The sequence below is a fragment of the Falco biarmicus genome, chromosome 3, assembly GCF_023638135.1.
Source record: "Falco biarmicus isolate bFalBia1 chromosome 3, bFalBia1.pri, whole genome shotgun sequence".
Lineage (NCBI taxonomy): Eukaryota > Metazoa > Chordata > Aves > Falconiformes > Falconidae > Falco > Falco biarmicus.
In genome coordinates this window covers 28,484,324-28,508,609 of record NC_079290.1, presented here as the reverse complement: position 1 = coordinate 28,508,609, position 24,286 = coordinate 28,484,324, and the positions used below count along the sequence as shown (strand labels likewise).

Sequence of the window (24,286 nt, the reverse complement as noted above, 5' to 3'; positions counted from 1 at the left end):
AAGAGGGTAGATTCAGATTAGATATTGGGAAGAAATTCTGTACTGTGAGGGTGGTGAGACACTGGAACAGGTTGCCCAGAGCAGCTGTGGATGCCCCATCCCTGGCAGTGTTCCAGGCCAGGCTGGATGGGGCTTTGAGCAGCCTGGTCTGTGGAAGGTGTCCCTGCCCATGGCAGGGGGGTTGGACTGGATGATCTTTAAGGTCCCTTCCAACCCAAACCGTTCTGTGATTCTATGAAATCACTTCATCTTCCTTTTCCCCTTTGCAAGATGGTCAGAAGAAAAGCCCCACCCGAGTTTCCTGTTGTCAGTTACCTTTTTTGTTTTCTTAATTTCATTATTGGGTTTTCTCTCTCTCAGCTTCCTGGCAGATCCCTGGCTGTTCGTTCGGGCTGTTTGGGACCCCTCAGTCACCGCCCCACTCTGCTGGCACAGAGGTTTGTGGCCAGTACGTGGCTGTGGAATGTAAACACCAGCTTGTACAGTGCAACATGGGTTGCCATGCCCCAGCCCTCCACCTGCAAGCAGCTACCGGGCCAGTGGTTTTGAGCCACAGCCTGTTTTGAAGCATTTCCTACTGTCATTGTGGAGATTCTGCATGATTTCTTTCTCTGTCACTGAGGAAATCAGCTTTGAAGACAAAACGGCAGCAGAGGGGTCTGAGCTTGGTCTTGTATTTGGTGCAGAACAACCTGCGCCCCACCAAGGGGCTGGAGCACCCACTGCCTGCTTGTGCTGGTCATGAACTGGAGCGTGCCATGCAGCCATGCCTAAGGACGATTTCCATACTGAACATCAGTATGTATCACAACCAACCTGCCAGCAAAGGTGTCCATAGGGAATAAGCTGTGTCCTGTATTTTTGACCCAGTTACCGTTTCTTTTCTGCAGTGGCTGGCAACCAGGCAGTGCTGTGACAGCCAGACTGTGCTGCAAGCGGGGTTACGCTGCTGGAGTCCTGCTGGGATATGCAACTGCTCCATACGCCCATGGTTGTAGTGGGCCAGAGGAGGTCCATATGCCCACAGCTGCAGTGGGCTGGAGGAAATGTGCTCAGCACTTTTCACTCAATCAACAAGATCAAAGTCCTTATGCCCTGTGTAGATGACCTTCACATAGGTGCTGGGGATAAAGTTTGGCTCGGCTGTGGGGCCAGGAGTGAGTATCTTGGCTAAATACTGATCTTAGGCTAGGGACACAGAATTTGAAGCAGTCAAGTTAGCAAGTTAGAATCATAGAACAGTTTGGGTTGGAAGGGACCTTTAGAAGTCATCTAGTCCAATCCCCCTGCAATAAGCAGGGACATCTTCAACTAGATCAGATTGCTGAGGGCCCCATCCAACCTGACCTTGAATGCTTCCAGGCATAGGGAATCTACCATCTCTTTGGGCAACCTGTTCCAGTGTTTCACGACCCTCAGTATAAAATTTCTTCCTTATATATAACTTCCATCTCATCTGCTGAATTTGGCCTGTTCCTGAACAAGGTAACATGTTTCAGATTACCAAAGCTGCTGAGTTTCTGTCCATCAGCCGAACCATTGCTTGGGATTGAGCTGCTGTTGTGCCGCCAGTGGTGTGTGCTAGTCTGAAACCCTGAAGAAGGTGGGAGCCTGTTTCAACTGCTCTGGAGTACCAGGCTGGGTCTGGGGGTCCGTGCCTGTCCTGTGGTGCGAGGGTCACGCAATGAAGTATTCATATACATCCATGTCTTCAACGTCTTTGAAAATATATGCAAGCAATAGGAAAGTGCACAGGCTGTTTCCTTCGCTGTCCTCCATCAACATAGCTACACTCTTGATGAAGCCCTCCCAGTAGGAATGAACAGATGATATCCTCTGTTCCCAGTTTGGTCTGAGAGCCAGCCCACAGCGGCTCCCCTGGTTCTTCTGCCTTTCTTTAGTCCAGTGTTGTAGTAATGGCACAAAGCCTTTCTCCCTGTTGTGAGCAGAGGTTATTGTAGCCAAGGCTGCTTTATACACCAGCATCTCAAGTAACTGGACAACCGGTTAAAAACAATTACCTTCTCCATCTCCAGGCTTTTCCCCTTATGCCTTTCAGCTAGTTGCACCAAAAAAACCCTGCGTTTCCTAACAAAAGAGCCTTGTTCTCCACTGCTGTTTCAGCTGGGATCGAGTGTCGGGTACGCCTGCCTGCTGCGTCCCCCGCATCCCCCGCGAGCTCCCAGCTTGGGGTCTGCCCTGCCAGAGTCCGGGGTCAGAGAACTGATGGGGAACTTCTGTCTAGCTGCTATCCCTGCCCTCGTGTGTCGCTGTGAACGGGAGCCAGAAGGAGGTGGCTAGAGGCAGCGGTACCGAGATGCAACTCCCAGGCATTACTACTGCTGCTATTTATAATTTCTCCTGTCTGTGCCATGTTGATGCGACAATAGGATAGCTGTTTTGCTAGGCAAGCTGTATTTTTTTTTTACCACTGATACTTCTTGCTTTGTCATTGTTTCCTTGCTTTAATAGGAAGCCACCTTTGTATTTTTTTTATGAAACACCTCACTAATTTCTATAAATAAGAAGGGCGAGGCACATACTGGAGAAACTTAAAATATTTGCAGTGAAAACCAGTGATACATACCAGAGGTGTATGGACTGGGAATTGACCATGACTCACCATCACTCTGAAGAACCGTATCCAGTGATTGCAGCATTTGACACTTGATGGCTTCTTCTTCATGGGTTGCTGGTGGCCTGATCTGGAGGGTGCTGGCCCCTTATGCTGGGCTTCTACGGGAATCTTCCTGTGCTTTATCCGGGGCATGGCATCACTTTGCTGGACTCAGGTTGGGGAACTTGATGTGCTGTATGACAGAGCCTGCCAGGTAGGGCTGTCTAGTTATTAGTTTCTCTGGCAGCAACAAGGATTGAAACATTTCAGTTTCAGTTTCAGTAAAATCCGCTAACAATCCAGAAGGGAACAAGATCCTGTCTGCAGGAGCTTGCCCAGAGAGCTGAATGGAGAGTTATAGCCCTATGACACCATTTACAGAAGGTTGGCACAGGAGCTTTCTAGCTAATTAACACTCCCTGCAGTTTCATGGGCTTTGCCACAGCAATATGCTCTCGCAGGTGGTGTATGTCCTAACTGGTGTTTTGAATTCAAAATCTTAAGAATAGAGGTGCAGACAGTGAGCCAGTGGGTATTCCAAAGCGGACCATCCGCTGAGAGCAAGGAGAGAGGGCAGCCCTTCCAAAAAATGATGTCGCTGGAAACACGCCTACCTTCATACAAGGTCTGTTGCTGAGCATGAAGTGTTCCAGCCTGGCACTCTGCCCAAAACCACTGTTTTCTCTTTTGAAAAGCAGATCTATAAATTATAGGTGGGCTTGCACCAGAAGCTGGGATGTCAGAAATTGCATATGTTTCTGGAAACATCTGATTCGTGTCCAAAATCTGCTGCTAGTCTCTGCTCTGCTGTATCTCAGGTTGAATGTGTGAGCTGTGTGGCATCTGGAGACCTCTCTTATTTCACCTGTACAGCCTCAGCCTGAATCTAACCCACGTTTATTTAACAGGCTGAATTTAAGCTGCCGGTTACAAGCCTACATCCTGAGAGGTCCTTTCTCCTGGAAGCGGCAGAATCCTCCCTTCAGCTCACCCCCCTGAAACAATGGGGTGAAAAGCCACGTCTGCAGTATGCAACTTAAAAAGGAGTGTAAGAAGGTTGTCTTTCCCAACTATTTGTCTCCTGATGTCTCACCATGTAGGTGACCACAGCAATTCAAAACAGCTTATTTTATGTGAAAAAGCTAATTGCTCCTTCCTTGGGCTCTCCTTCATGTTCCACTTTTTAGACAGTTAATTGCCATCCCCATTCTGTGGCAACAAATCAACGGCACACAGATCTCAGATCAGAGCCTTTACTGCTTCTCTGGCTTCCTCCCTGCTGCTTCACACCCTTCAGAGGTTTAAAAAGAAGTTAACAGCAGGACAGGGAAGCTTGTCCAGAACGACTGATTTCCTTTTGCTGACCCTGATGGGGTCGTGTCCTGTAACCCTTGTGGAGCAAGGGAGGATGCCACTGCATCTTTTAACTCACTTTATTTTCCTGGCAGTGCTGCCCCTCTGTCCAGGGAGGGCTGAGCTGGGATCCTGCCATCGTCTGCTTGTGGCACAGGGTGAGGGATGCTCTCCTGTGTTAAAATGTGAAAAATGATGGCACTTGAGGATAGCCTCACCTCTAAACCATGCAGTGCCCTGGAGGAAGGTCCAAGATCGCTCCCAGCTGGACAGGAATAACTGAATCAAAATGCTTCAGCCTTTCCCACCAGCCCAGTGGTTCATGTCACCAGGCATGTCCGGCAGGCACAGCCCCCATCTCTGCGGGCTGCCAGTGATGCGCAGGGTGACGGGGCTGGGTGCAGGCAGAGGAGAGCTGGGCACGGCTGCTGCTGTGGCAGGTGAGGGGAGCACGGTGGCAGGGTTTCTGGCCTTTTGAGGGCTACCAACTGTATGTCCCTTGTACCACACTGCTGGGGACAAGGTGTGCGGAAGCAAAGGCAGCCTGTCTCCTGGGTGCTGTGAGTGCTGGGGATACAACATGGTCACGCCTGTATTCCCACTACCATTGTAGTGGCTGGTGGCCAGTGACTAAATAACCCCTGAGTCAATTTTTAACTTTCCCAGCACACGAGTTCCTTTTTCAGCAAGATGACGCGTCCCCCTGGGAGGCTCAGGCACTGATGCAGCAGCCGTCTTGCTGGATTTCCCCTCCTGCTGCTGCTGGAAACCACCACTTCCTTCCCCACCTCCCTTCTGGCCCCTTCCCTGCCCCGTTCCCTGGAACAGATGGGCGCCTGCTGTCCTCCCCAGTGCCCCTCCAGCCCCTGGGAGAAACACCAGGTCCCCGTACCATTTCCCCTTACCTTCCCCTGATCCCCAGGGGAAGGATGATGGAAAAAGCTGTCCTGAGTGGTACATGCTAAATGCACTGAGGGGCCTCGGTGTGGCATGAGGTCGGGGAAGAGGGTTTCAAGGCTCTTAACAGCACGTGGCCATCACACCTGAGAAGCACTTGGGCACTGTCACTGTCGGTCCCACTCCAGGCAGAGGTGTCAGTTTAATTGGCAGGCATGCAGCTGCCCTCCGTCTCACTTAAATGAGATTTCTTGTTTTGTTGGGGAACATGCCCGGCTGCTTTGAAAAGGATGCTCGTGGTTTTCTGAGGGCAAATATGTTTCATGTGCTCCATTGAGATAGAGTGGTGCTGCCTCTCGCAAGTGTGTGGGGGGTGAGCCCCAATCAATCAATTAGCACTGATTAACCAGAGGAAAGCTAGCTCAGGTAACCTAATCCTGCTCCCTGAGTACCAGAGCAGAGAGTGATTCAGATCATGGTGCACCTCTATCATGGCCTCAGACACATGGGGTAAGCTGTTCCTGGCTGCTTTTAAGTAGGGAATTAAGCATGAAAGCATCAGGGCTGGGCAGGGGCTGCCCTAGGGGAGAAAAGGATGGGGAGCAGGGGTGGGAGGACAGGGTCAGGGTCAGGCAGTGGGAAAGGGTTGATGAGGCATGGTCACACCACAGGGAGCTGGCTCGCAGGGCTGCCTTTGGGATGTACCTCATTTCAGAGCTCCCTGGTTCTCAGATGTTTGTACTTAATTGCTGAAACCCAGGAATTAAAGCGATGTGAGCTGCACGGTGGCAGAGGCAGCACTGCAGCAGCCCCAGGTTTGCTTGGCTGTTTTCCATTGCAGCATTGCAAACAGACCCCGGAGGTGCCTGGCTGCAGCGCGGAATCATAGGGGCTCCTCTGGTCAGAGTCTCCAGCCCAGCTCCCAGCAAATGGAGTTGCCTCTGCAGGTCTGGACCCATCTGCTGAGAGGTCTCATCAGATCCACTTTGTGACAGACTAAGGGCTGGGGATGCGGTTTTATCCAGCAGGGAGCTCTGGTGTGTTTCGAGCAGTTGAAATGGCTGGTGTGGCTGGTGGGAAGCTCCAACGGTGTGGGTGAATGGGACCTGTGTGTACTCCTGAAGAGACTCGTGAAAGAACATGGGCAAAGTCGCTGTCTGCCCAAACTGAGAGGCCTCTGATGGCCACGTTTTTATCCTTCACACCCTGAGGCTTGAGTGCAGCAGTGCAGCTCAGAGCTTGCATGCGGGACGTGCATTTGAGCCCTTCAAGTCCTTAGCCAAAGCTTTGCCATGCAAGGGAAAGGCAGAGCCAGAGCTTGCGAAAGTCTTTCCTGGAATGGTGGGATTTTAAGGTGGATTCAGCATTTGTGAGATTGCGCCTGGAGGACTGTGTCCAGTGTTGGGGTCTTTGGGCCAAAAGGAGGACTGATAGATGGGAGCATATCCCATGGAGACCACGGACATGGTTCTGGAGCTGGAGAATAGGATGTAGCAGGAGAGGCTGCAAGAGCCAGGGATGTCCAGGGTGGAGATAAGAAGACCAAGCTGGCTACAGATGCCTCCAAGGAGAGCACGGAGAAGGTGGTGCTTAGAGGTGCATGGAGAAAAGAGAAGAGGCAAGATGCAAACTAATACAAGGAAAAAAATCCTCATTCAGAGGGTGGTCCAGCACTGGCAGGGGCTGCTCTGACATGTGGTGTCATCTCCATCCTAGGAGAGATTCAAGACTCAGCTGAGCAAGGCCCTGAGCAGCCTGGTCTGACTTTGAACTTGTCCCTGCTTTCAGTGGGGACAGATGACCAGGTGACAGCCAGGGGTCTCTGAACTACTCAGTTTTGACAAGTCTTGGCTCTGCTGGGTGCTGAGTCCTCTGAACGTCACCACCCCCACAGAGGTTGTTAGTGCTTTGATGGTTCCTCTGAGCTGGAGCTTGTGGAGATGTCTTGCACTTCTTGGCCTGGGGGAGTGGGGACACAAGAAGAGATTTCAAGGAGAAATTCTGGTTTACCTCTCTGGTCAGAGCCAGACCAACTGTTTTGATGTAAAGAGATGGTCTGCAACGGCCAGCGACTGCAAAAGGCTGAATTGAAGCTGGCTTGCACTAGAGATGGAGGGAGAAAGGCTGGAAGGGAACAGCCTGGTATCTCTTCCGCAGTGCTTTGCGAACAGTACCGAAGTGCTTACTATTTTTTTGTTGCGGTTCCAAGACTGGCATTTTTAACACAATATTTTGTCACTTCATTATTAGCGGGAGCAAGACTTACAGCTGCTCTTGAACTCAAGAGAGATTTTGAAGCCCTCCTACCTCCAGCAGAAGCCACCTGCACCTGGCACCTCAGCAGGTGCAGCCTGCAATGGCCTCATGCAGCCCTTCCTTCCCCAGCCTGCCAGGGGTGCGGGGCTGAGGCTGCTCGGGGAGAGCTGAGAACAGCACGGGCTGTTTGCTGCAGTATTTTAAGCAGGAAGAGATACCAGGCTATGATTATCTTCCGTGTGGATGTGAACAGATGAAACGCAGTGTAATTTATGATTCTTGTGTTCAAATTGCAAGGCACCACGAGCTGCCAAGGTGGCTGAGGATTGAGCGTCGGCAGCAGCCTGCAGGTTGGATTGCAGCAGGCATCAAAGTTTCAGGGATGCTCAAGGGCAGGTTCCTCTTGTTCCTCAGATCTGCATGGCATTTGGTGAGGTGTATGTGGAGACGAATGGCTTTCTTACCCCCCGTTTTCAGTGGGAGAGTTTGCCCTGGGCTTCCCTGGGAGCATCGTGGAGAGGTGTGGGTGGGGACTGAGAGCAGGTTAAAAGAACAGTCCTTGCAGTGCCTCGTGTGCCTCTGTCAGCCTAATGAAAACCTAATAATTAGGACTGCCATTCTCTTTATCTTTAATTACGAGGTAGCGCTTTATTTTAGAGGGTAAAAGTAACCCTGTAATTACCTCGTACAATTACTCGGTTATTAGCCAGTCTGTGACGCTGCAGACACCCAGGAGAGCCCTTGGCAGGCTGTCACAGGGCTATGTGGGCTGCACAGGACCCCTGGCAAAACCGATCCATCCTCTTACCCAGACCACACGCAGAGCCCGCGGGGATGAGGACAGTGTGAGGCTCCAGGCAGAAGCAGATGGCCTCTGGCAGCGAGGCACAGCCCTCCAGGAGCCTTTGGCTCAGCTTCTGTGTGCTGCTGAGGCCTCACCATCCCACGTTTAGCCCGACTGCTTTCACCCCCGGGCACTATTCTTCCTCCGGGGCAGGAGGTGGCATTGCCTCTGCCCAGGGAGTTGGCAGCCCTGCCTGCCTCGCTCGGATCTGAAGCACCAATGAGTTTACGTGGTCGCTACAGCGAGAGCCAAAGTGGGCTTCGCTGGGCATGGGGGAGGAGAGCGGTGCGCTGGCACAGGGAGCGCCTCGGGGTCAACCTGGCTGCCCGGTGCCCTGCAGGCTCACAGCCACGCTTAAAACATGCCGGATGGGTTAGCTTTTCCTCCTGCTGACAAGCCCTGGACAGGTGGAAGCCCTTTTCTCAGCTTAGCCTCCATCAGTGCCTGCTGCCTGTAGCCCCTGCCCTGCTGGGCTGTGGGGTGGTCTCTCATCCTCACTGCCCCCCACCAGGTTTGCTCCTTTAGCTGAGCCATTCCAGAGCCTGTCTGGTATTTCAGCCCCTGAAGAAATTAGTAACTGATTTATGTAACATCTCCTGCGACTGCGGGGTCTTTGCAGAGATGCAACGGCGAACGAGTACGCTACTGGCAGAATAAGAAAAAGCTGCCAAAACCCTCCCCCAGGGTTAGCCATGGGAGTCGTGTGGCCAGGCCAGGTGCCACCCCGCTGTCCTGCAGCAGCACCCATACCCCTGTGCTGCGACTGCGGCTCAGCTGTGCAGGCAAGGCCCCAGCAGCCACATCAGCTCATCCTTCCCAGTGCCAGAGCAAGTTCTGGAGCTTCTGGCCTCCCCTGCTTCCACAGGCGTGAGGCTGAGCCCTGTCCCAGCAGCACAGCGCTCAGCACCAAGGTGGCTTCTCACCCAGCACCCGTTCACGCTGGCATCGCCTGCCAGCACCTCTCCTGCAGCCTCTGCCTGGGGGCACGATGCCTAGCCGGCACAGAAGGCTGCACATTGCCAGGCCAGCTCGCATTTTGGTGGGAGCCGGGGTGCTGCCAGCTCTTGCTCTCCTCCTGGCTCCCTGCCGAGGTCTCAGTGGCCATCTCTCACCTCTGGTCATCAGTGCTTGTGGTGGGGCGCGAAGGATGGTCTCCCCATACAGGGACACTGGATCCTGCAGCACTTCCTGGCCCTCCTGGGGCTGAAGCTCTGAGCTTGGACGGTCCAGGGGTTATTTTGAGCATGTGCATGTCTGTGGGCCAGCGATGGCAGACCTGATGTCCCCATGCAGGAACCGAAACCCACCAGTGCAGCAGCGGTAGGTTGGAAGGCTAAGCAGCAGTGCCAGCTCCCCTCTCAGCAGCTGTGATTTAGTAGCAAAGTCTAAGTCGGAAATAACAAAGAAATGCTTGCAAAATAAAAATGCTTTTGATGTGAATAGAAATGTTTATAATAATCTGGATTTTTTTCATGTCGATAAGGCTCAGAAAATGTGTTTTGTCAAAGTGACATGCAGTGAGCTCTAGTAGGTGTACCCATTTCAGAATAAAAGAAACAGAAGCCACTTACTTGATGAACCTGAAAGCTTTCTTAGAATTACAAAAAGGAATAAATTACCTTAATCATATTAACTCCTAGGCGGTCGCCCAAATCTTTGTGAGCAGTATTCATTGCATCCCAAATGGTGTAGTTTTAAGACAACTTCAGATGATCTCATGATCTCTTTTTCAGCGGTGTAAGCTATTGCTAATGGTTTGGGTTTAATTCCAATATGAGCATGTCCGGTTCAGTAACCCTCAGTGCAGCAACACGGCCGCGGCTCTCGCCAGCGATGGAGCGCCCCGTGGCACCAGCACGTCCCAGCAGCCTCCCCAGGCCTCCACCACGGCATCAGCCCACGGAGCATATCCCCACCGGTGTCTTGGAGAGGGTCTGCTTAAAGCAGTTCTTGCCCAAAGCCGCAGCAGCTTAGCGTGGCATCTGCCGAGCGGCTGCAATCAGGACATCAGCTGTTGAAGCTCCTGTATGATCATGCTTATAAAGAATGAAAAATGATGTCTCAATTGTACCTTTCCCTCCAGCACCGTGTTTTCAATGGTGATTTCTCAGGCTGTCTTTTGATCTCAAGTGAGTGGGGCCACTAAATCTTGCTGTACTTGGACTGGTTTAGCAGTTGTCACCAGTCTTCTTGATTCAGGAAATCAAAGCTCTTCGCCAAAGGACTTATTCAAATGCAAAATTAATTAGGCTTTTTTTATCTTACTGCAGATGTACTTCAGGAATTTTGGAATATTAAGAACCCCCAGAGACTACTTTCTTCTCTCCAGTTACCATGGTTTGTCTTGACAGGCAGCGATACCCCCCTTTGCAGGCAGCTGCTGGCCATGCCATGAGCTTTGGGGAGCAATGGGAGTGAGTGGGAACAGTCCCATGTTGTTTCTGGAAGAGTCACCGGACTCTGGGCAGCACAATAGGGTTGTGGTGGGTGAAGTGTTTTAAGAAAAAAGATCACTGGGTAATGGACACCGCATTAACTCCCCGCTCTCCCTTTCCCATCCCCTGTCCTCCAGCTGAGCTGGTAGGAGACAGCAAATGCTGGAAACTGTAAAATTCAGTTTATTCACCCTGGATCCTGGCCGTGTGCGAGGGAGAGATTCTCAAGTAAAAATGCACTGAGAAACACTGTGCCCCGCAACTACGATCTACACGTGGTCCGATACAACGTCGTGGTACCTCCTTACAGACCTCGCTTGGCTTCTGTCTCCAGCTCATCACGGTCACAGCAGCACGCTACTAAAGCCATAATCTTGCGGCAAACGTTACGAGATCTCATCAGCGCGCTGTTTACCTTCAAGTAACAACGCAACGCGAGGACGAGGTAAACTCACAGATGAAAACCCTTTATTTGAATTGTCTATGAACAGAGTTTACCTTCCCCTCTCCTCGGGGGTGGGCATGGGGAAAGACAGAGCGATGTGCTGCTTTACTGTCTAACCTAGTTTCTTTTCAGGTATAGAAAAAAATGTAAACATTTTTAGGCTCGATAACTATTTACTTCTTACACAGGAGCAGCGAGCGTGCAGGGCAGGGTTCAGCGCTGCATCATGACCTCTGCTTCACGCAGGGGTGGCTCCTGGATGAGTCAGACCCGTTCAGGTCATAGATGCCCACAAAAAACACACCTTTGCTCCACGGGATGGAAAGGCCGAGTACTGCACGTAGCCCTTGCAGGCTCAAGCTCTGCGTGCAGGCTGTGGTTTCCTAACGGGCTGTGACGAGAAAGGTGGCCCCGCGCTCTCCCAGTGTTGATACTGGTGTCTTTGTGCCCTTGCGATCAGGGACCCCAGCCAGCAGAGAATAAAAATTAGTTTTCAGCTGCATCAGTTTTCTGATTGTGAAACCGCAATAGCCCAGTCCTCCTGGGGGAGGGACACAGCAGGGCTGCAAATCAGGCTGCATTAGCCATGGTACTTTTGCTTTTCAGTTGTGACACGTGCTTTCTGCCTTGCTGAGCTTCCAGTCCAGTTCCTCTGAAAGGCAGCAGCACGACCCTGTACTGATTTGAGGAACAGCTCATTCCCCATCGGGTACGGGGCACAGCACAGCAGCAGGACTGGCTTCTGGGACTGGAGTGACCCGCTCTGATGGGCGGCTGCGCGCGGGCGACTGCGGCTCCTTCCCTTTGCTCTGCGGTGAAGAGGGGGTCAGCGTCCTGACGTGCACCACTCCCTGCACATAGCATCAGCTCGCTGCAGACAGCTTTGAATTAATGATAAGAACATGCCCAGGTCCCATTTGCAGGTTCCCTGAATGCTTTTTTCCGCTTGAATACTTACTCGTGGCAGCTTTGCATGTCATTTTGCTTTAGCGTTCCGCTGGGTGTGTATGACAGGTTGAAACATCAAGGGTTTATTATCTGCACAGCTCCTCTGTTCTATTCAGAGATTATGCTTTTGGCAAGAAATAGCTTCTGGAGGCCCCGAGGTGTCTGTGGGCAGGGGGTCACTGCGGGCAGGGTCTATGGAGGGTGCAGCTGCCCCTCTCCGGCTACATAAGCACAGAAGTGAGAGAAACCTGGAGGGTTCTGCAGCAGCTCCCTGCTGCTTTCCCTGCCGCTTGGCAGCGAGGGAACCGGTTATAAAAACACTGGGGTTTGCAATCTCCCTGCTCCTCAAGCCATCGTCTCCAGCCATGCAGAGGGTGCCCTTTCTGGGAGCTGCTCGCACGTGTCAGCTCGGCAGCGCTGCTGCAGCTGCCCGCTCCCCGGGACACAGGTTTTTAAGCATATGCAGCCTGGTGTTGGTGTTGGGGAAAAGGACAGTGGGCAAGGCCATGTACGAGCACAAAGGGCTCGTACACAAAGGGGCAGCTCCTCCGCTTCCAGCCATCAAAACCAGGGACTCACTTGCCCACCAGGGAGGGGCATCTCCAGGGGATCCAATTCACCCTGCATCTGTTACAGCGGCCAGTCAGTCACCTGAGTAAAGGGTCCCTTTCTTTTCTGTTGGCTTTAGAGGGGGGGCACAGGGATTACTACCTGTATCTGCACCCTGCACATTGACGCCTGCTCCTGGAGGCAGGTGGAGGCAGCACTGCCACTCTGCCACCTCCATCTACAGTACCTAGTCCAAAGGTGAGATACTCTGGAGTTCAACACTTTGGCCCGTTTTATGGCTTGGTGCTGAGGAATACCATCCAGGGGCCTTTCTGCTCAAAATGCTCCATTAGGCTGGATGCAGCATTGAAACTGGGGAGCCTGACATCTTTCTTCTGCTACGTGACCTGGCACACCAGATGCTTGCTGTCATGAGACAGACAACGATGCTGTCCTACAAGCTAGGCAAAAAGAACAATTACAGGTACCTCTGGGCAGAAAACACATGTGTTGCCACTCTACTAAGAGAGCTCGAGTTCATTACTTACTACAGAAAATGGAGTTTCAGCATGGATTGCCCATAGCACTTACGTGCAGGCACCACGGCTTTAGTATTTAGGTCTCCGGACAGTTCTCCACTGAGTTACCTAGCAGATGGAGCTGCCAGGCAGTCACAGGCAGAGATGTGAACTCCAGCATCGCATCCAGCCTCTGGAGGAATCCTGCAGATGCACCAGACAATGGCTGAGAGCATAAGCTCCCCCAGGGCATGTGTTCTGTTTGCCTCTGTAGAGCCCAGCCCAGCATTTGCTGCCATTATCAACAGCACAAACATCTCCTAAGAGATTTCCCTCTTCTCTCAGATAATTCTGCATTTTCTGGCAATTCTGAGAAGCAACAGACCCTTCTCTTGTTGCACCTTCCTCAGCTACAGAAGAGCCCAACGTCTACATAGCATCCTCAGGCTCTCCATCAGAGATGCAGCTAAAGGTGGGTGTCAGATAATTCCAAGCAGTAGCTCTTAAGTAACTACAAATGGTTTTCCATCAACGGCACAAACATTTATCATTTTTTGCAAGGTAGATTTTACTTCTTGCTGTAATATGCTAATAACATTGCATTAGGGTATCTGATAGCTTCTCCATCTGGGTTTTTTTCTTTCTTTTTCTTTTTTTTTTTTTCATTTTTATCTTCAGCTGCATATGGTCTTAGCATAAGGAGTTTAAGTCCATGACACAACTGGAAGCCTTAGCACATGCCACATGAAAGACAAGACATAATTAAAGAGGATCCAATATCACAAAAAATAAAATTACACTCCATTCTGTAGGGCTAACAACTAAAAGAAAAATGTATCATCAGAATGTAACAGACATTTCTTGAATCAAGAAAGGGTCATCTGACTCACCCCTCTTGGACATCTTATTTCCTCATAAAAGATACTTAATTGATTCTTTAATTTGTCCCAGGAACCTTGTTAGGGAGAATGTGACATAGCTTTTGCTCAGTATGTGGCATTAAGTCTGCTCCAAATTCAGCTTACATTTCCTCAAAAATATCTGTGATTTTCTGTAAGGTTTAAATAACGTCTTGAAGTTTCTCGCTTGCATAATAAATACTTTAATCAAACATTTCAATTAACAGATCTCTTCTATGAATTTAAGTCAAACCTGGCAGCCCTGCAGACTGAAGTCCATGCTTTAGCCAGGGAGCAGGAGCAGGAGCAAGGCAAGCAGCCACTTTGAATGTCTCTGCCAATGTCTCAGCTGTGACCCTTAGGGACAGCTTTTAAGGACCGAGAAGAGTTTAGGCTTCCTCATTATCCTTCCAAGAAAATGTAATTTCCTGTTGTCACACCACAAAACCGAGAGAGCACCAGTGACAGATGGTGTGACTGCAGATGAGAAAGAGCTGGGCTGTTTGGTCAGCCTTTGACAGATGAACTTTGTCATCACCAGTCTGCACCGGACCCCTGTGGGGAATCCATCCAGCTCCCTGGGGGTTCATCACTTGCGCAATGCCTTCTCAAGCAGAGGAGGAGCTGACAGGCAGGTGAAGCACGTTGGTCACATCACCTTCCCAAGTTCAAAAGAACTTCTCAGGGAACCATTTTGGAATATTGCATCAGTGATGATGGGGATGGCCATAAATAGATGCTCTCCTGATGGCTCAGAACCAGCTCTCCATTTCACTGATTGACTTGTCATTCATATCATCAGCCTTGGATGGGATTTTCGTGTTCCAAAGCTTTAATGACCATAATGCGTTAACTGACTAATCTGAAAAAATTACTCGGGTGTCCACCGTATCAGCCTGCGGGGAGGAGATCTGCGTGGCTTTGTCTTTCAAGTTATTTTGTTCGGTGTTTCAGAGAAGCAAGTCACAGGTGGGCATTCAGCCCTCAGCGCGCTCCTATGTTCAGCAACAGCTGCTAAACACACAGAGCCCGGTCAGGATGCTCACTGGGCCAGGAGAGCAGCACGGCCTGAAAGGCAGGTGCAGCACAGGACAGAGACACCAAGCTCTTGAACTTCTTTGGGGAGGAAGAAAATTCCCTTTCATTTTGCAACACAACACTGTGTATGCAGTATTACCAGAAGAAAGTGAACAAACAACTCAGTAATTGGCTACCTTGTTTCATCCGTTTGATAGGGTAAAGGAAATAAAGAAGTATCTTGAAATTCAGAGACAGAAAATCCATGGTTTTTTTTGTCTGAGTAAAGTTTCTTAAGAAACCTTACTGGCTGGAACCAGCACGGCAACTTCTTCTTTACTTCCCTTTGTTGTCAGTCCTAAGGTATTCCTTGGATAAAGGAGAAGGCGACTCATGAATCACCGTGGCTCTTTGGAGGTACGAGGCCCATCCTGGTGAGGCTGCAAACTCATCACAAACTGCATGACGGTGATCACTGATAGCCACCCTCCCCCGCTGCACATACATTTTCTGCCACCACCAAACGTCCATCGAGGCATCAGTTTTAGCCTTTGACTTGACTTTCAGGTGGTATCCCTAATTAAATCTATTTTGACTGAAAGGCACCTTGGATCCATCCTTTACATTTCCATGAGTCTGGCACATGAGGTAATGCCGAAATATTTAACATGGGATTTCTTCAGAGATTTCTTCCCCATTATAACATCACTTATCCCACCATAGACTCCCCACCGCATCCCAACCATCAGAGCTACTTCTTTCCCCTCCCTGAAAACCCACCAGTCCTTTCACTTTCTGCTTGCCTCATTCCATACCTCTTTCCCCAGCTGCTTAACAGCCCTGGGAAGCCCCAGGGCCTCCTTAGGCAGTTTGTCTGTCCCGGCTGACGGGAGCAGTGGTGGAAGGCAACGCATTGCCTCTGCTCTGCCGCCGGGTGGGTGGCAGGCAGGCACGGCTGGGGATTGTCCTTGGCTCATACACACGGCAACTGGGAATGTCAGGTCTGGTTCTGATTTTGCTTTGCAAGCATATTCAAAACCTTGGGCCGGGTATATACGGCAGATTCAAAAGCAAGTAAGGTTTAGTTCTGGTGCATATTATATCACTGTTCGAGTCACTGAGGCAAGAACTCCCTTCGCTGACCAACCCCTCGGGATAATCATTCTGAGCTCCTGCAGTAATGGAAAAGGAAAGACTGTTGAGTCTGTGATGATGTGCCCCAGGGCTCATCAGGCACTGGCAGCTTTTTTAGTGAAGAAAAAGCAAAATTAATTAGGCACTTCCTTAGAACCCCTATGTGTGCAGCATTTGATTATTTGATATCTTTAATGGTGATGATGATGATGTCATTTTACAGGTTCCCCTATGACCTTAATTGCGACCTGAATTTCTACTGGGGATAACAGTACAACCAAACTCAAATGTTAATCAAAATCTCATCACAGTTTTGTAAGTAACACAGGCCTGACATACGCTTAACATACAAATTCTTGATTTAGAAAAAGGCAGGGAAAGAAGAAAAAAGATACAAGTCAACTCTGCTTTCTCTGAAGGTCACATTTATGCAATGATCCCATTTTGCAAAAGTCCAAACCATTTTTCTAGGTCACGTTCTGTCTAAAAATCCTCATTTATCAAGTCCACGTGTGAACAGCTTGCAAAACACCTCTCAGTCCTACAAAATGGCAGGGTCCCACAAACGCGCTACTCTCATCATCCTCACCGAAACGCTGAGGGCTGGCTCGGAAGCTGGGTCGTGTAATCTCCTATGAGCTTTGAGGTTAGAGTCTTGCTGCCTCACTTCCCTATCTCTCTCAACATGTCTTCTCACTTCCTTTTGCTGTAGTCTTGTTGTTAGCCTTTCCTTTGCTCACCTCCCCAAAGTATCTGTTTGCATTCTTTGTAAAATAATTATCTTCCAGAACACATAATGCCACAGACTTATTTGTCTTCCAGAATATGTAATGCCACAGACTTACCTTCCCTAATGTTTAAAAGTAAGCTATTTCTACATCCTTAGCTGTGCAACCTTGTTTTGTTGGGAGTTCAGCTCACAAGGCGTTTCAAACCTGGTAACATAGACTGGGAAAAGATGGACAGCACACAACATTTGCTGTGCAAAAGTTAGACTTCTTTAATACTACGGATGGGTAGCAGGAAGTAAAACCCATCCTTGTGCCTTGGCAGGTCAGGAGTAAAGTTCAAGCTATGCTAGAACTGCAGACTGGCCATCAACCTGCTTCATCCTGGAGGATATCCAAGCAACTGCATCCCATTCACATTGCAGATGTTCGCTGCTTTAGGTAATAGACTTACATGTCTGTTTTCCTGCTATTAAAAGGGAAGCACTTCAGTAACTGAGTAATGTTTGGTCTAGTCTAAGAGCCTGTCACCCCATCATGGCCATTGCTCGTGGATACACGGAATGATGAGAACACAGGAATCCATGAATGGTCTGGATTCACACTGAAATGCCTTACGTCATCCAGCTTGGGTGAAACCTCAGCTATAAGTGTTAAAGAGAAAATCTTTCTCTACTTTGAACAAAACTGTGAAACCAAGTACAGAAATTCTGTCAGGTCTCAAAACATGCATACAGATGTTTTGGTGAAGTTTAGTGTTTTCTCTACAAAGCCTACAGCCCGTCACCTTTGGTCATCCCAGGACACATTAACCAACCGAGGCCACGGTACATCCTTACCTTTAGTCATAAAAATTCTCCTTCATGAAATGCCACTTGCTGGAAAACCAGAGACAACCTCACTGACCTGGAAGGTTCTCCAGTTCCTTTTGGCAGTAGGTGCTCAAATTCGATATGCTGATGCTAAATGGCTTAGCATTAGCAGCAAAATAACTTAACTGCCTGCCCCAGAAGGTTAAACTATAAGAAGCCTCTTAAAAAACGCTCAGTGCAATGGATGAGCACTAGGTTCTGTGGCACAAGGTTGGGGATCAGCCTTCCTCTGTACTCGGCGTGTGGCTGTACAGCAGCAGGGAGCATCAGTGCAGGTGAGAACGTTTGTAAGTATTACCTTTGAAATGTAAAGAAATAAAATTATCAGGTTTAGATGGAAAGAAATAACCTGATGGAATTACATTTGACATTCATCTACGAATAAAGATATTCTACCACGATAAGGATTTATACTTAAGCAATTCTTTCCCCTTTAAGGAACTTAAAAAATTCAGCAGCTTGGGAATTGGTGTTGCAGATTCACACGTGTTGACAAGCTGTTATGCCCGCCTTACAAGTCACCTGGGGTCCATGGATGCTTGCCAGCCTGCCCGGGATGGTCTGCTGTGATGGCAGCTCAGGTGTATGGTATTTAGGTTTTATGTAGCTGGCACTAACGTACAGCAATAATGGCATTGTGAATGAATGCTTCCAATATGCAGATACCACTTTGCTCACCACAAATACATAGATTCCTGACTAAACGCTCCAGCTTTAAAGCGCTGCAGCACAGTTTATACAACGGACTAGGATTAAAAGCAAGCAGAAGAAAGAACATGGAGCAAAAGAGAAACAGTGAGGAGTAACTCCTCCCACCAAAATCAATGTTTCTTGTCAGGCAAAAAATGGCTGGTCAACAGAAATAAATTGCTAAGTTGCTTCAGGGAAGCACATTTCTAGTTAGAAAAAAAAAACCACAAAAAACAACCACCACCCCCACCCCCCAAAAAAAGAAAGAAAAAAAGCAAAAGAAAGAAAGGTAGCCTGTGGTTAAAAAGACTTATTTTCTCCAACTGTTTTCCAAGCCCTTTTAAAGACAAGCCCCAGACGTAATCCAGGGCATGACTTAAAGTTCTGTCCTTGAAATATTTTCTTTTTGTCCTCTCCCAGTCAGGAGTTACATGAAGTCATGCATCTGCAACAAATTACAGCATTCCAGATCTGCATCTAGCAGTTGAGTCTGGGGGCCCCGTACGTTTCAGCGTCCTTCAAGGCTCCTTTCAGCCACTACGATCTGACAATGTCTGGATGTCTTGCCAGGGCTAAGCATCCATCTAAGGAGCTGTGTTAGAAGTAGTTTCCTTAAAAAAAAAAAAAATAAAAAATCTGCAGAACAGCTCTACCAGAAAGTTCTCCAAACATGTCTAAAACTGCCCTGCTCACTGCAGGAACCTTAGATGTTCCAAAAATGTGGGTTCCTGAGGGGCCAAGCAAAACTGCACGGCTTGCACAGTGAACCTCCAAAGCCGTTAGAAACTCCTACTTCCAAGCCATAATTGTTGCTGTATTTTGCCTAGGAACAGAATCTGAAATTGCTGTTTTAGAACTAGAGAGAAAATGGCCATTTGGTATGTAGCATGACTGACCTGGCTCTACCCCGCACGCGTTTCACTGCTGGTAACTGTTATCCCACTGGAAAACCAGCAGATGCATCCCTCATCTAAACCGTGGAGATAAGGGATGTGTAGCTGCAGCCACACCCCATGGTCCAGTTCTCCCGCACCACCCAGTGCTAAGGAGTGACTGATACACCTGATGCCCCCGCTCATCCGCAAAGCACTTCTACAGCTCTAGAACAGTTTATTCTGCTTCAAGCACCCATTTAGAGACTGCTGTGCCTTGCACCTGCTGAAGCTCCCCGTCAGCCTTGCTGAGGAGAGGGTAGAAAGTAATCTGACCCACAACTCAAGAAATTAATAATAATGTGAAGTGCTGACTCCCATAAAGCCACACCAGCCCAAGGCGGATCTCCCATCCCGAGACCAGACCAGGGCAGCAGCCTCAGCTTTTTTGTGTTTTCAGCTGGAAAGTGAGTTACACAGGACAAAGTCTTTGGAGCGCTTTCCTGTCACTCATCTGCCAAAAGCAGAGCCTGAGGCGAGAGGGCCACAATGCAAAGGACACTGAATTGAGCTTCATTTTCTGGATTCACGTTGTGTCTCATCATTCATGTTCCTGAATTTTTTAAAAAGCAGGTAGTTGTTATGGCAATTAGCGCTCGGTGGGTTTAACTTTTTTGTTGTTGTTTCAGACTAGGCCACAAGAAGATAGAAACAAAAAAAAAAAGGAGAAGAATCCTGAAGGCAAATGATTTTGTTACATAAAACAGCAGAATGAATGAGTCAAGCATCCTTTAAGCTAACCTCAAGAGTGGAAATGCATGCCTGGGACTCGTATCAACTAGCAGCCCCTACTACTACAGCTAATGGGCAACACTCTTTTTTTCTGAGGGTGGGGTAGGCAAAAGAATTATTTGCTATTATAGCTGCAACATTAATGCAAAGCCTTTGAATACACCTCAAAGGCTACAGTGGTTGTTTAGAATAGTTCTCGCTTTCCATGGGTTCCTTACATGAGTATCGAGGCACCTTAATGCCAAATCCGTAGCAAGCAACTTCCCCGCTTCGAAACGGTACTTTGAGCAGCCCTTTTCAGAAAGGCTGGGGGTCCCTATCTTCCAACAACTTTTAAGTGCACCTTGGAAGAAAATAAAGCTACTTACCATAAAGAAAAAAACCGAGAGAGAGTTGGGAATAGAAGCCAAATCTTGACTTCCAATACATTTTCTTATCGATAGGGCTGTCCTTCCTTCCCTCCTCCGCTCAGAACCTGGAAATATCAGCCTGCCCGCACCGTGCTGGGACGCGAGTTACTGGAAATAAGGCAGCAGACCCAGTCACAAAGGTGGCTTACCAACAGAAGGCGCAGCAAATTTAGCTACCTGCCTTCCAACAGGACCCGAAGCAAAAGGCAGGACAACAGGCAGGTGGTAACTGGGCTGTCAGAGGCCGCTTCTGCAGCATTTTGAACTCACATCTCTGAAGTTTCTGCACTGTTCCGGAAACCTTCCCCGTCAGGAGCACACGGCTGGAGGGGGATGCTAGGCTGCCCTCAGCAACAGGTGCTTCGATTTAAACACCCCCAACCTCTTGTGTTGTTTTGCCTGTTCAACCTGTGCTGTCTACTCGACAGTTTGCAAGCATGATGCAGTTCCCACAAAAACATTCTGTATTGCAGACGTGTGCCGTGCTCATGCTGCACTGAAAGCTCCAAGAATTCCAGGCCCCTGAAAGTCTTTTCTGCTCAATGAAGCAGGAGGCTACCTTGCCACACTGGGTATGCACCGCATGGAAAGCAATGCTGCCACGTTTTAGCAGGGTTACTGATGTCAGAACAGAGACCAAAAATACACAAAAATATCCTTGTAATAAAAGGAGGCTGATCATTCCGTACAGGAAATTTTTTTCATGATCAAGTAGTGCAGATGAGGAGTGGAAGACTGAAGGAAATGAAGGAAGACTCAGAGGGTGAACCTTCTGTGATATTTAACAGATCAGCTTAGGTACTGAAATAAAAAGGTGGCTTCCTTAAGAAAACCAAACACCACCACACACACAAAAAATTCAAGGACCTCCTATGCAAAGATACCTTCATATTTTGTGTTTAAAGGCACAAGAGTAAAATATTTCTTCTACTGTTCCACTGGTCCTCATTTGATTATGTGCTTTTTAATTTTCAGTGATTACCTTGATTTCTCCAGGTACATGGAATAAATTTACATGACCCTATTAACTCAAATCTTAAACAGTTGGATTTAAAAAAAAAAACAAACCACAAGCATTTCCAGGTCACGTTATTTCACATAGCTTACATTTCAATGTTTAGAGCAAAGTAGTTTACCATGCAAAAGTTGAAAGTCAAATCCTTTCAGTAAAGGAAGTAGGCAACATCTTCATTAAAGCTTTTCTAAGTGACACAACTCACATTTGCTATGGAATAAGCTATGGTCTTCCCTTTCTGAAAGTGGATCCAACATCCCCAAAGGAATTTTTTAGTCATGGTCTGCCAATTTGCAACACTTCCAGACTGGAATGCAGCCCTTTGTTTTGTACATGTATTTGATTACTGCTTTTTCCTTTTGAAAAGTCCTTCTCGTATTAAAGAAGTCACTGTTACTTTTTTTCAGTGGTAATTGAGGGATATACTAATGTCTCCCTTAGGAAGCCTCATTAACCTTTGCCCTCCATATTCTTCCCGTTCTTAATCAGATTCTAATTTTTATTACCTATTATAATGTATTATTACCTTTCCATTCTAGGAATAACTACTGTCCCTAACCGCTTTTTTTTTTTAGGATTAAGATCATCCTACCCACCTTTTCTATCAATCCCAATCCTTAAATTCTGGGACAAAGGGCTCAGATGCTTCTAGAAACGTAACATAATTTCACTCGGAATGTGATGTATTTTAACCTTTTAATACTGAATTTCTGAAAATTCAGACCTGTAACTTAAGTCCACTGCACACGCAAAAAGGTAAGGCAATGGAGTTCATGTTCAGTGACTCGATCCATCTTACTGTTCCAGGTATCAGATTAACCTGGTGACACCCAGGATAACTTTTATGCCCAAATAAACAGTATCTAAACCCAGAAAATACTTGCACTGTGCTTAAAGGTGCAGCTCAATCAGGAAAAAGGCCACTCAAGCTTCCCTCATGTTAACTACATAAATATAAGAATATTTCAATACAGTTCAATTATTTTCCGAGAGTCTCTGTTCTTGACAGAGATGCGATACTGTTTGGAAGCAAGTCTCAGTTTCCCTGTGATCATTTCAGTTTCAAACCACATACCTACAAGTGCCAGAGTCGTTCTGTGGATACCACCAGTGCAGACCTCACTAGGCATGAGGAAAGGAAGAGCATCGTTACTCTGGGGAGCCTTTCCACAAACCCAGATGCGGTCTGTGAACCCCCTGAACTCTAAAACGCCTGCTCAGTTCTCTTTTACAGAGCCAAAAGCAGCAAGCCTGGGGTTTCCATGTAAGTCTGCTCTTCGAGAACTTCATATGCCTTTTGCCATAAGTGTGGGGACCGTATGTTTGTTAAGGTATCTCCACTGGTCCAGCCGGACAGTCAGAAAGCTGCAGGCATCTAAAAGTTGTAAACTAATTAATTAGAGCAATCTTAACAGATACGAAGTATTAAATCTTGACTTCCCTGAAATTAACTAAATGCCTAAATGTGTAATAATATTTTCCGTAATAAAAATACTTCCCTGTTGAATTTGAGTATAACACTGCTATTCCTCTAAAAGATGTGGGAAGACAGATGACATGAAATCTACACCAAAGGTAGTTGAAAACTCCATTCATAAAACTTTTATTCCACTTACATCAACTTAATACACATGTTCTGAACAGTTATGCTTGGATTGTTCATGAAAATTTCATAAGACATTAAACAAAGCTAGCCATCATCTCAAGTTATTTCCCTGTTAACTATTTTTACAGCACATGCATGTTAGGCAAGTATCAAAAAAAAATAATCACAAAAGCAAAAAACCTAAAAAAGTTAAATACATGGGTTTTTGTTTTACTGCTGTGCTCGATATACAGTGTCATTATGGATATCAAGCGATTCGTTTTTTACTGCATCTTTACTTGTACATTTGTTCTTAGGTTGCTTAAACCATTTAAATACAAATAAAATGTGTAGCAAAAATAATGAAAGCAACAGCAGGTAACTTTACAAATAATGGAATGTGAACCGTTTCTCTGTCCTTCTCTAGAGAAAATTGCCTGGGTTATCAAACTGTCTTAAGGAACACTTCAGCTGCAATCAAAGATGTACACTTGATCGGTATATTCCACAGATTTCACATGTTGACTTGACATGCAATATCTATAGGACATCAGTTTATTCACAGCCATGCGTGCTCCAGCTTGAATACTCATGCTAACTACACCTGTGGCTGCAACTGATTATCCCTTTTTTCCATCATGACAGACCAATATGCAAGCAGTCATCTTTGCTTGACATAGAAAGCTGTTTTAACACTGGCCTTGTGGGAAGCCACAATGTACCAAAAGTACTATGCCAAACATGTAAAACTTGTATAAAAATTTCACAACCCTATATTGGCCACCTCAGATGAAAACAGGTAAATTCCCCAAATGTTAACTGGCTCTATTCCCCTAATATTAAACAAAACCACATGGGAAATATAGAAATCCAAATAGAAGTAACATAAACCTGTCAAATCGTAAACAAAAACTATTTGTGGGACAGCATGGATGACAAATGGTCTACTGTGTAAATTTCAGAATGAGGCAGACGGAAGTTGGAAGGCTGGTTAATTCTCCCCTCCTTCTCCTGCTTCGGCTTCATCTCCTTGGGTATCCGATGTCCACAACTGTTTGGGAAAGAAAAACAGAATGAAGTGTGTAAGACACTAACATTTATGACTACTAATTAGTAAAGTGATTATTAGAAAGAGAGCCGCCTACTAAAATAATTTTGTAAGAGGTCCCACCATGGAGGGAGGGGAGAAAAAAAAACCAAAAGGGGGGTGGGGGAAAGAGGCACATTAACTAATATATTTCTTGGCTACTACAAAATGGAAATCTAGTTCTAGGTGACCCAACTCTGCATGGCATTTAATGAGGAAGTTCATCAACAGTCAAAACCAAAGTCTCATATCCACAAGGCTCACTAAAATATGATCACAAGCAGGCAAGAACCAGACCCACAGGACAGATACATGAGAATTGG

At 47.6% G+C, this 24,286-nt stretch overlaps 1 protein-coding gene and 1 long non-coding RNA gene across 6 annotated transcripts in view; one reads left to right on the top strand and one right to left on the bottom strand.

The window, feature by feature from the left end:
* The window catches only part of LOC130145470 (uncharacterized), a 36,679-nt gene extending 12,888 nt beyond the window's left edge, over window positions 1-23,791 (top strand). The window contains exons 4-5 of one of the 5 annotated variants that reach the window (XR_008820569.1): window positions 361-798; window positions 891-23,791. This is a non-coding gene — a long non-coding RNA (uncharacterized LOC130145470). Of the gene's footprint in view, window positions 1-360 lie in introns of all 5 variants that reach the window. The other 4 variants (XR_008820572.1, XR_008820570.1, XR_008820571.1 and 1 more) reach the window with 4 other exon arrangements.
* Window positions 22,879-24,286, bottom strand: part of YWHAZ (tyrosine 3-monooxygenase/tryptophan 5-monooxygenase activation protein zeta) — a 27,863-nt gene continuing 26,455 nt past the window's right edge. The window contains exon 6 of the mRNA XM_056330256.1: window positions 22,879-23,927. Within this exon, the coding sequence (XP_056186231.1) occupies window positions 23,868-23,927 (60 nt within the window). The 3' untranslated portion in view covers window positions 22,879-23,867. The remainder of the gene's footprint in view (window positions 23,928-24,286) is intronic.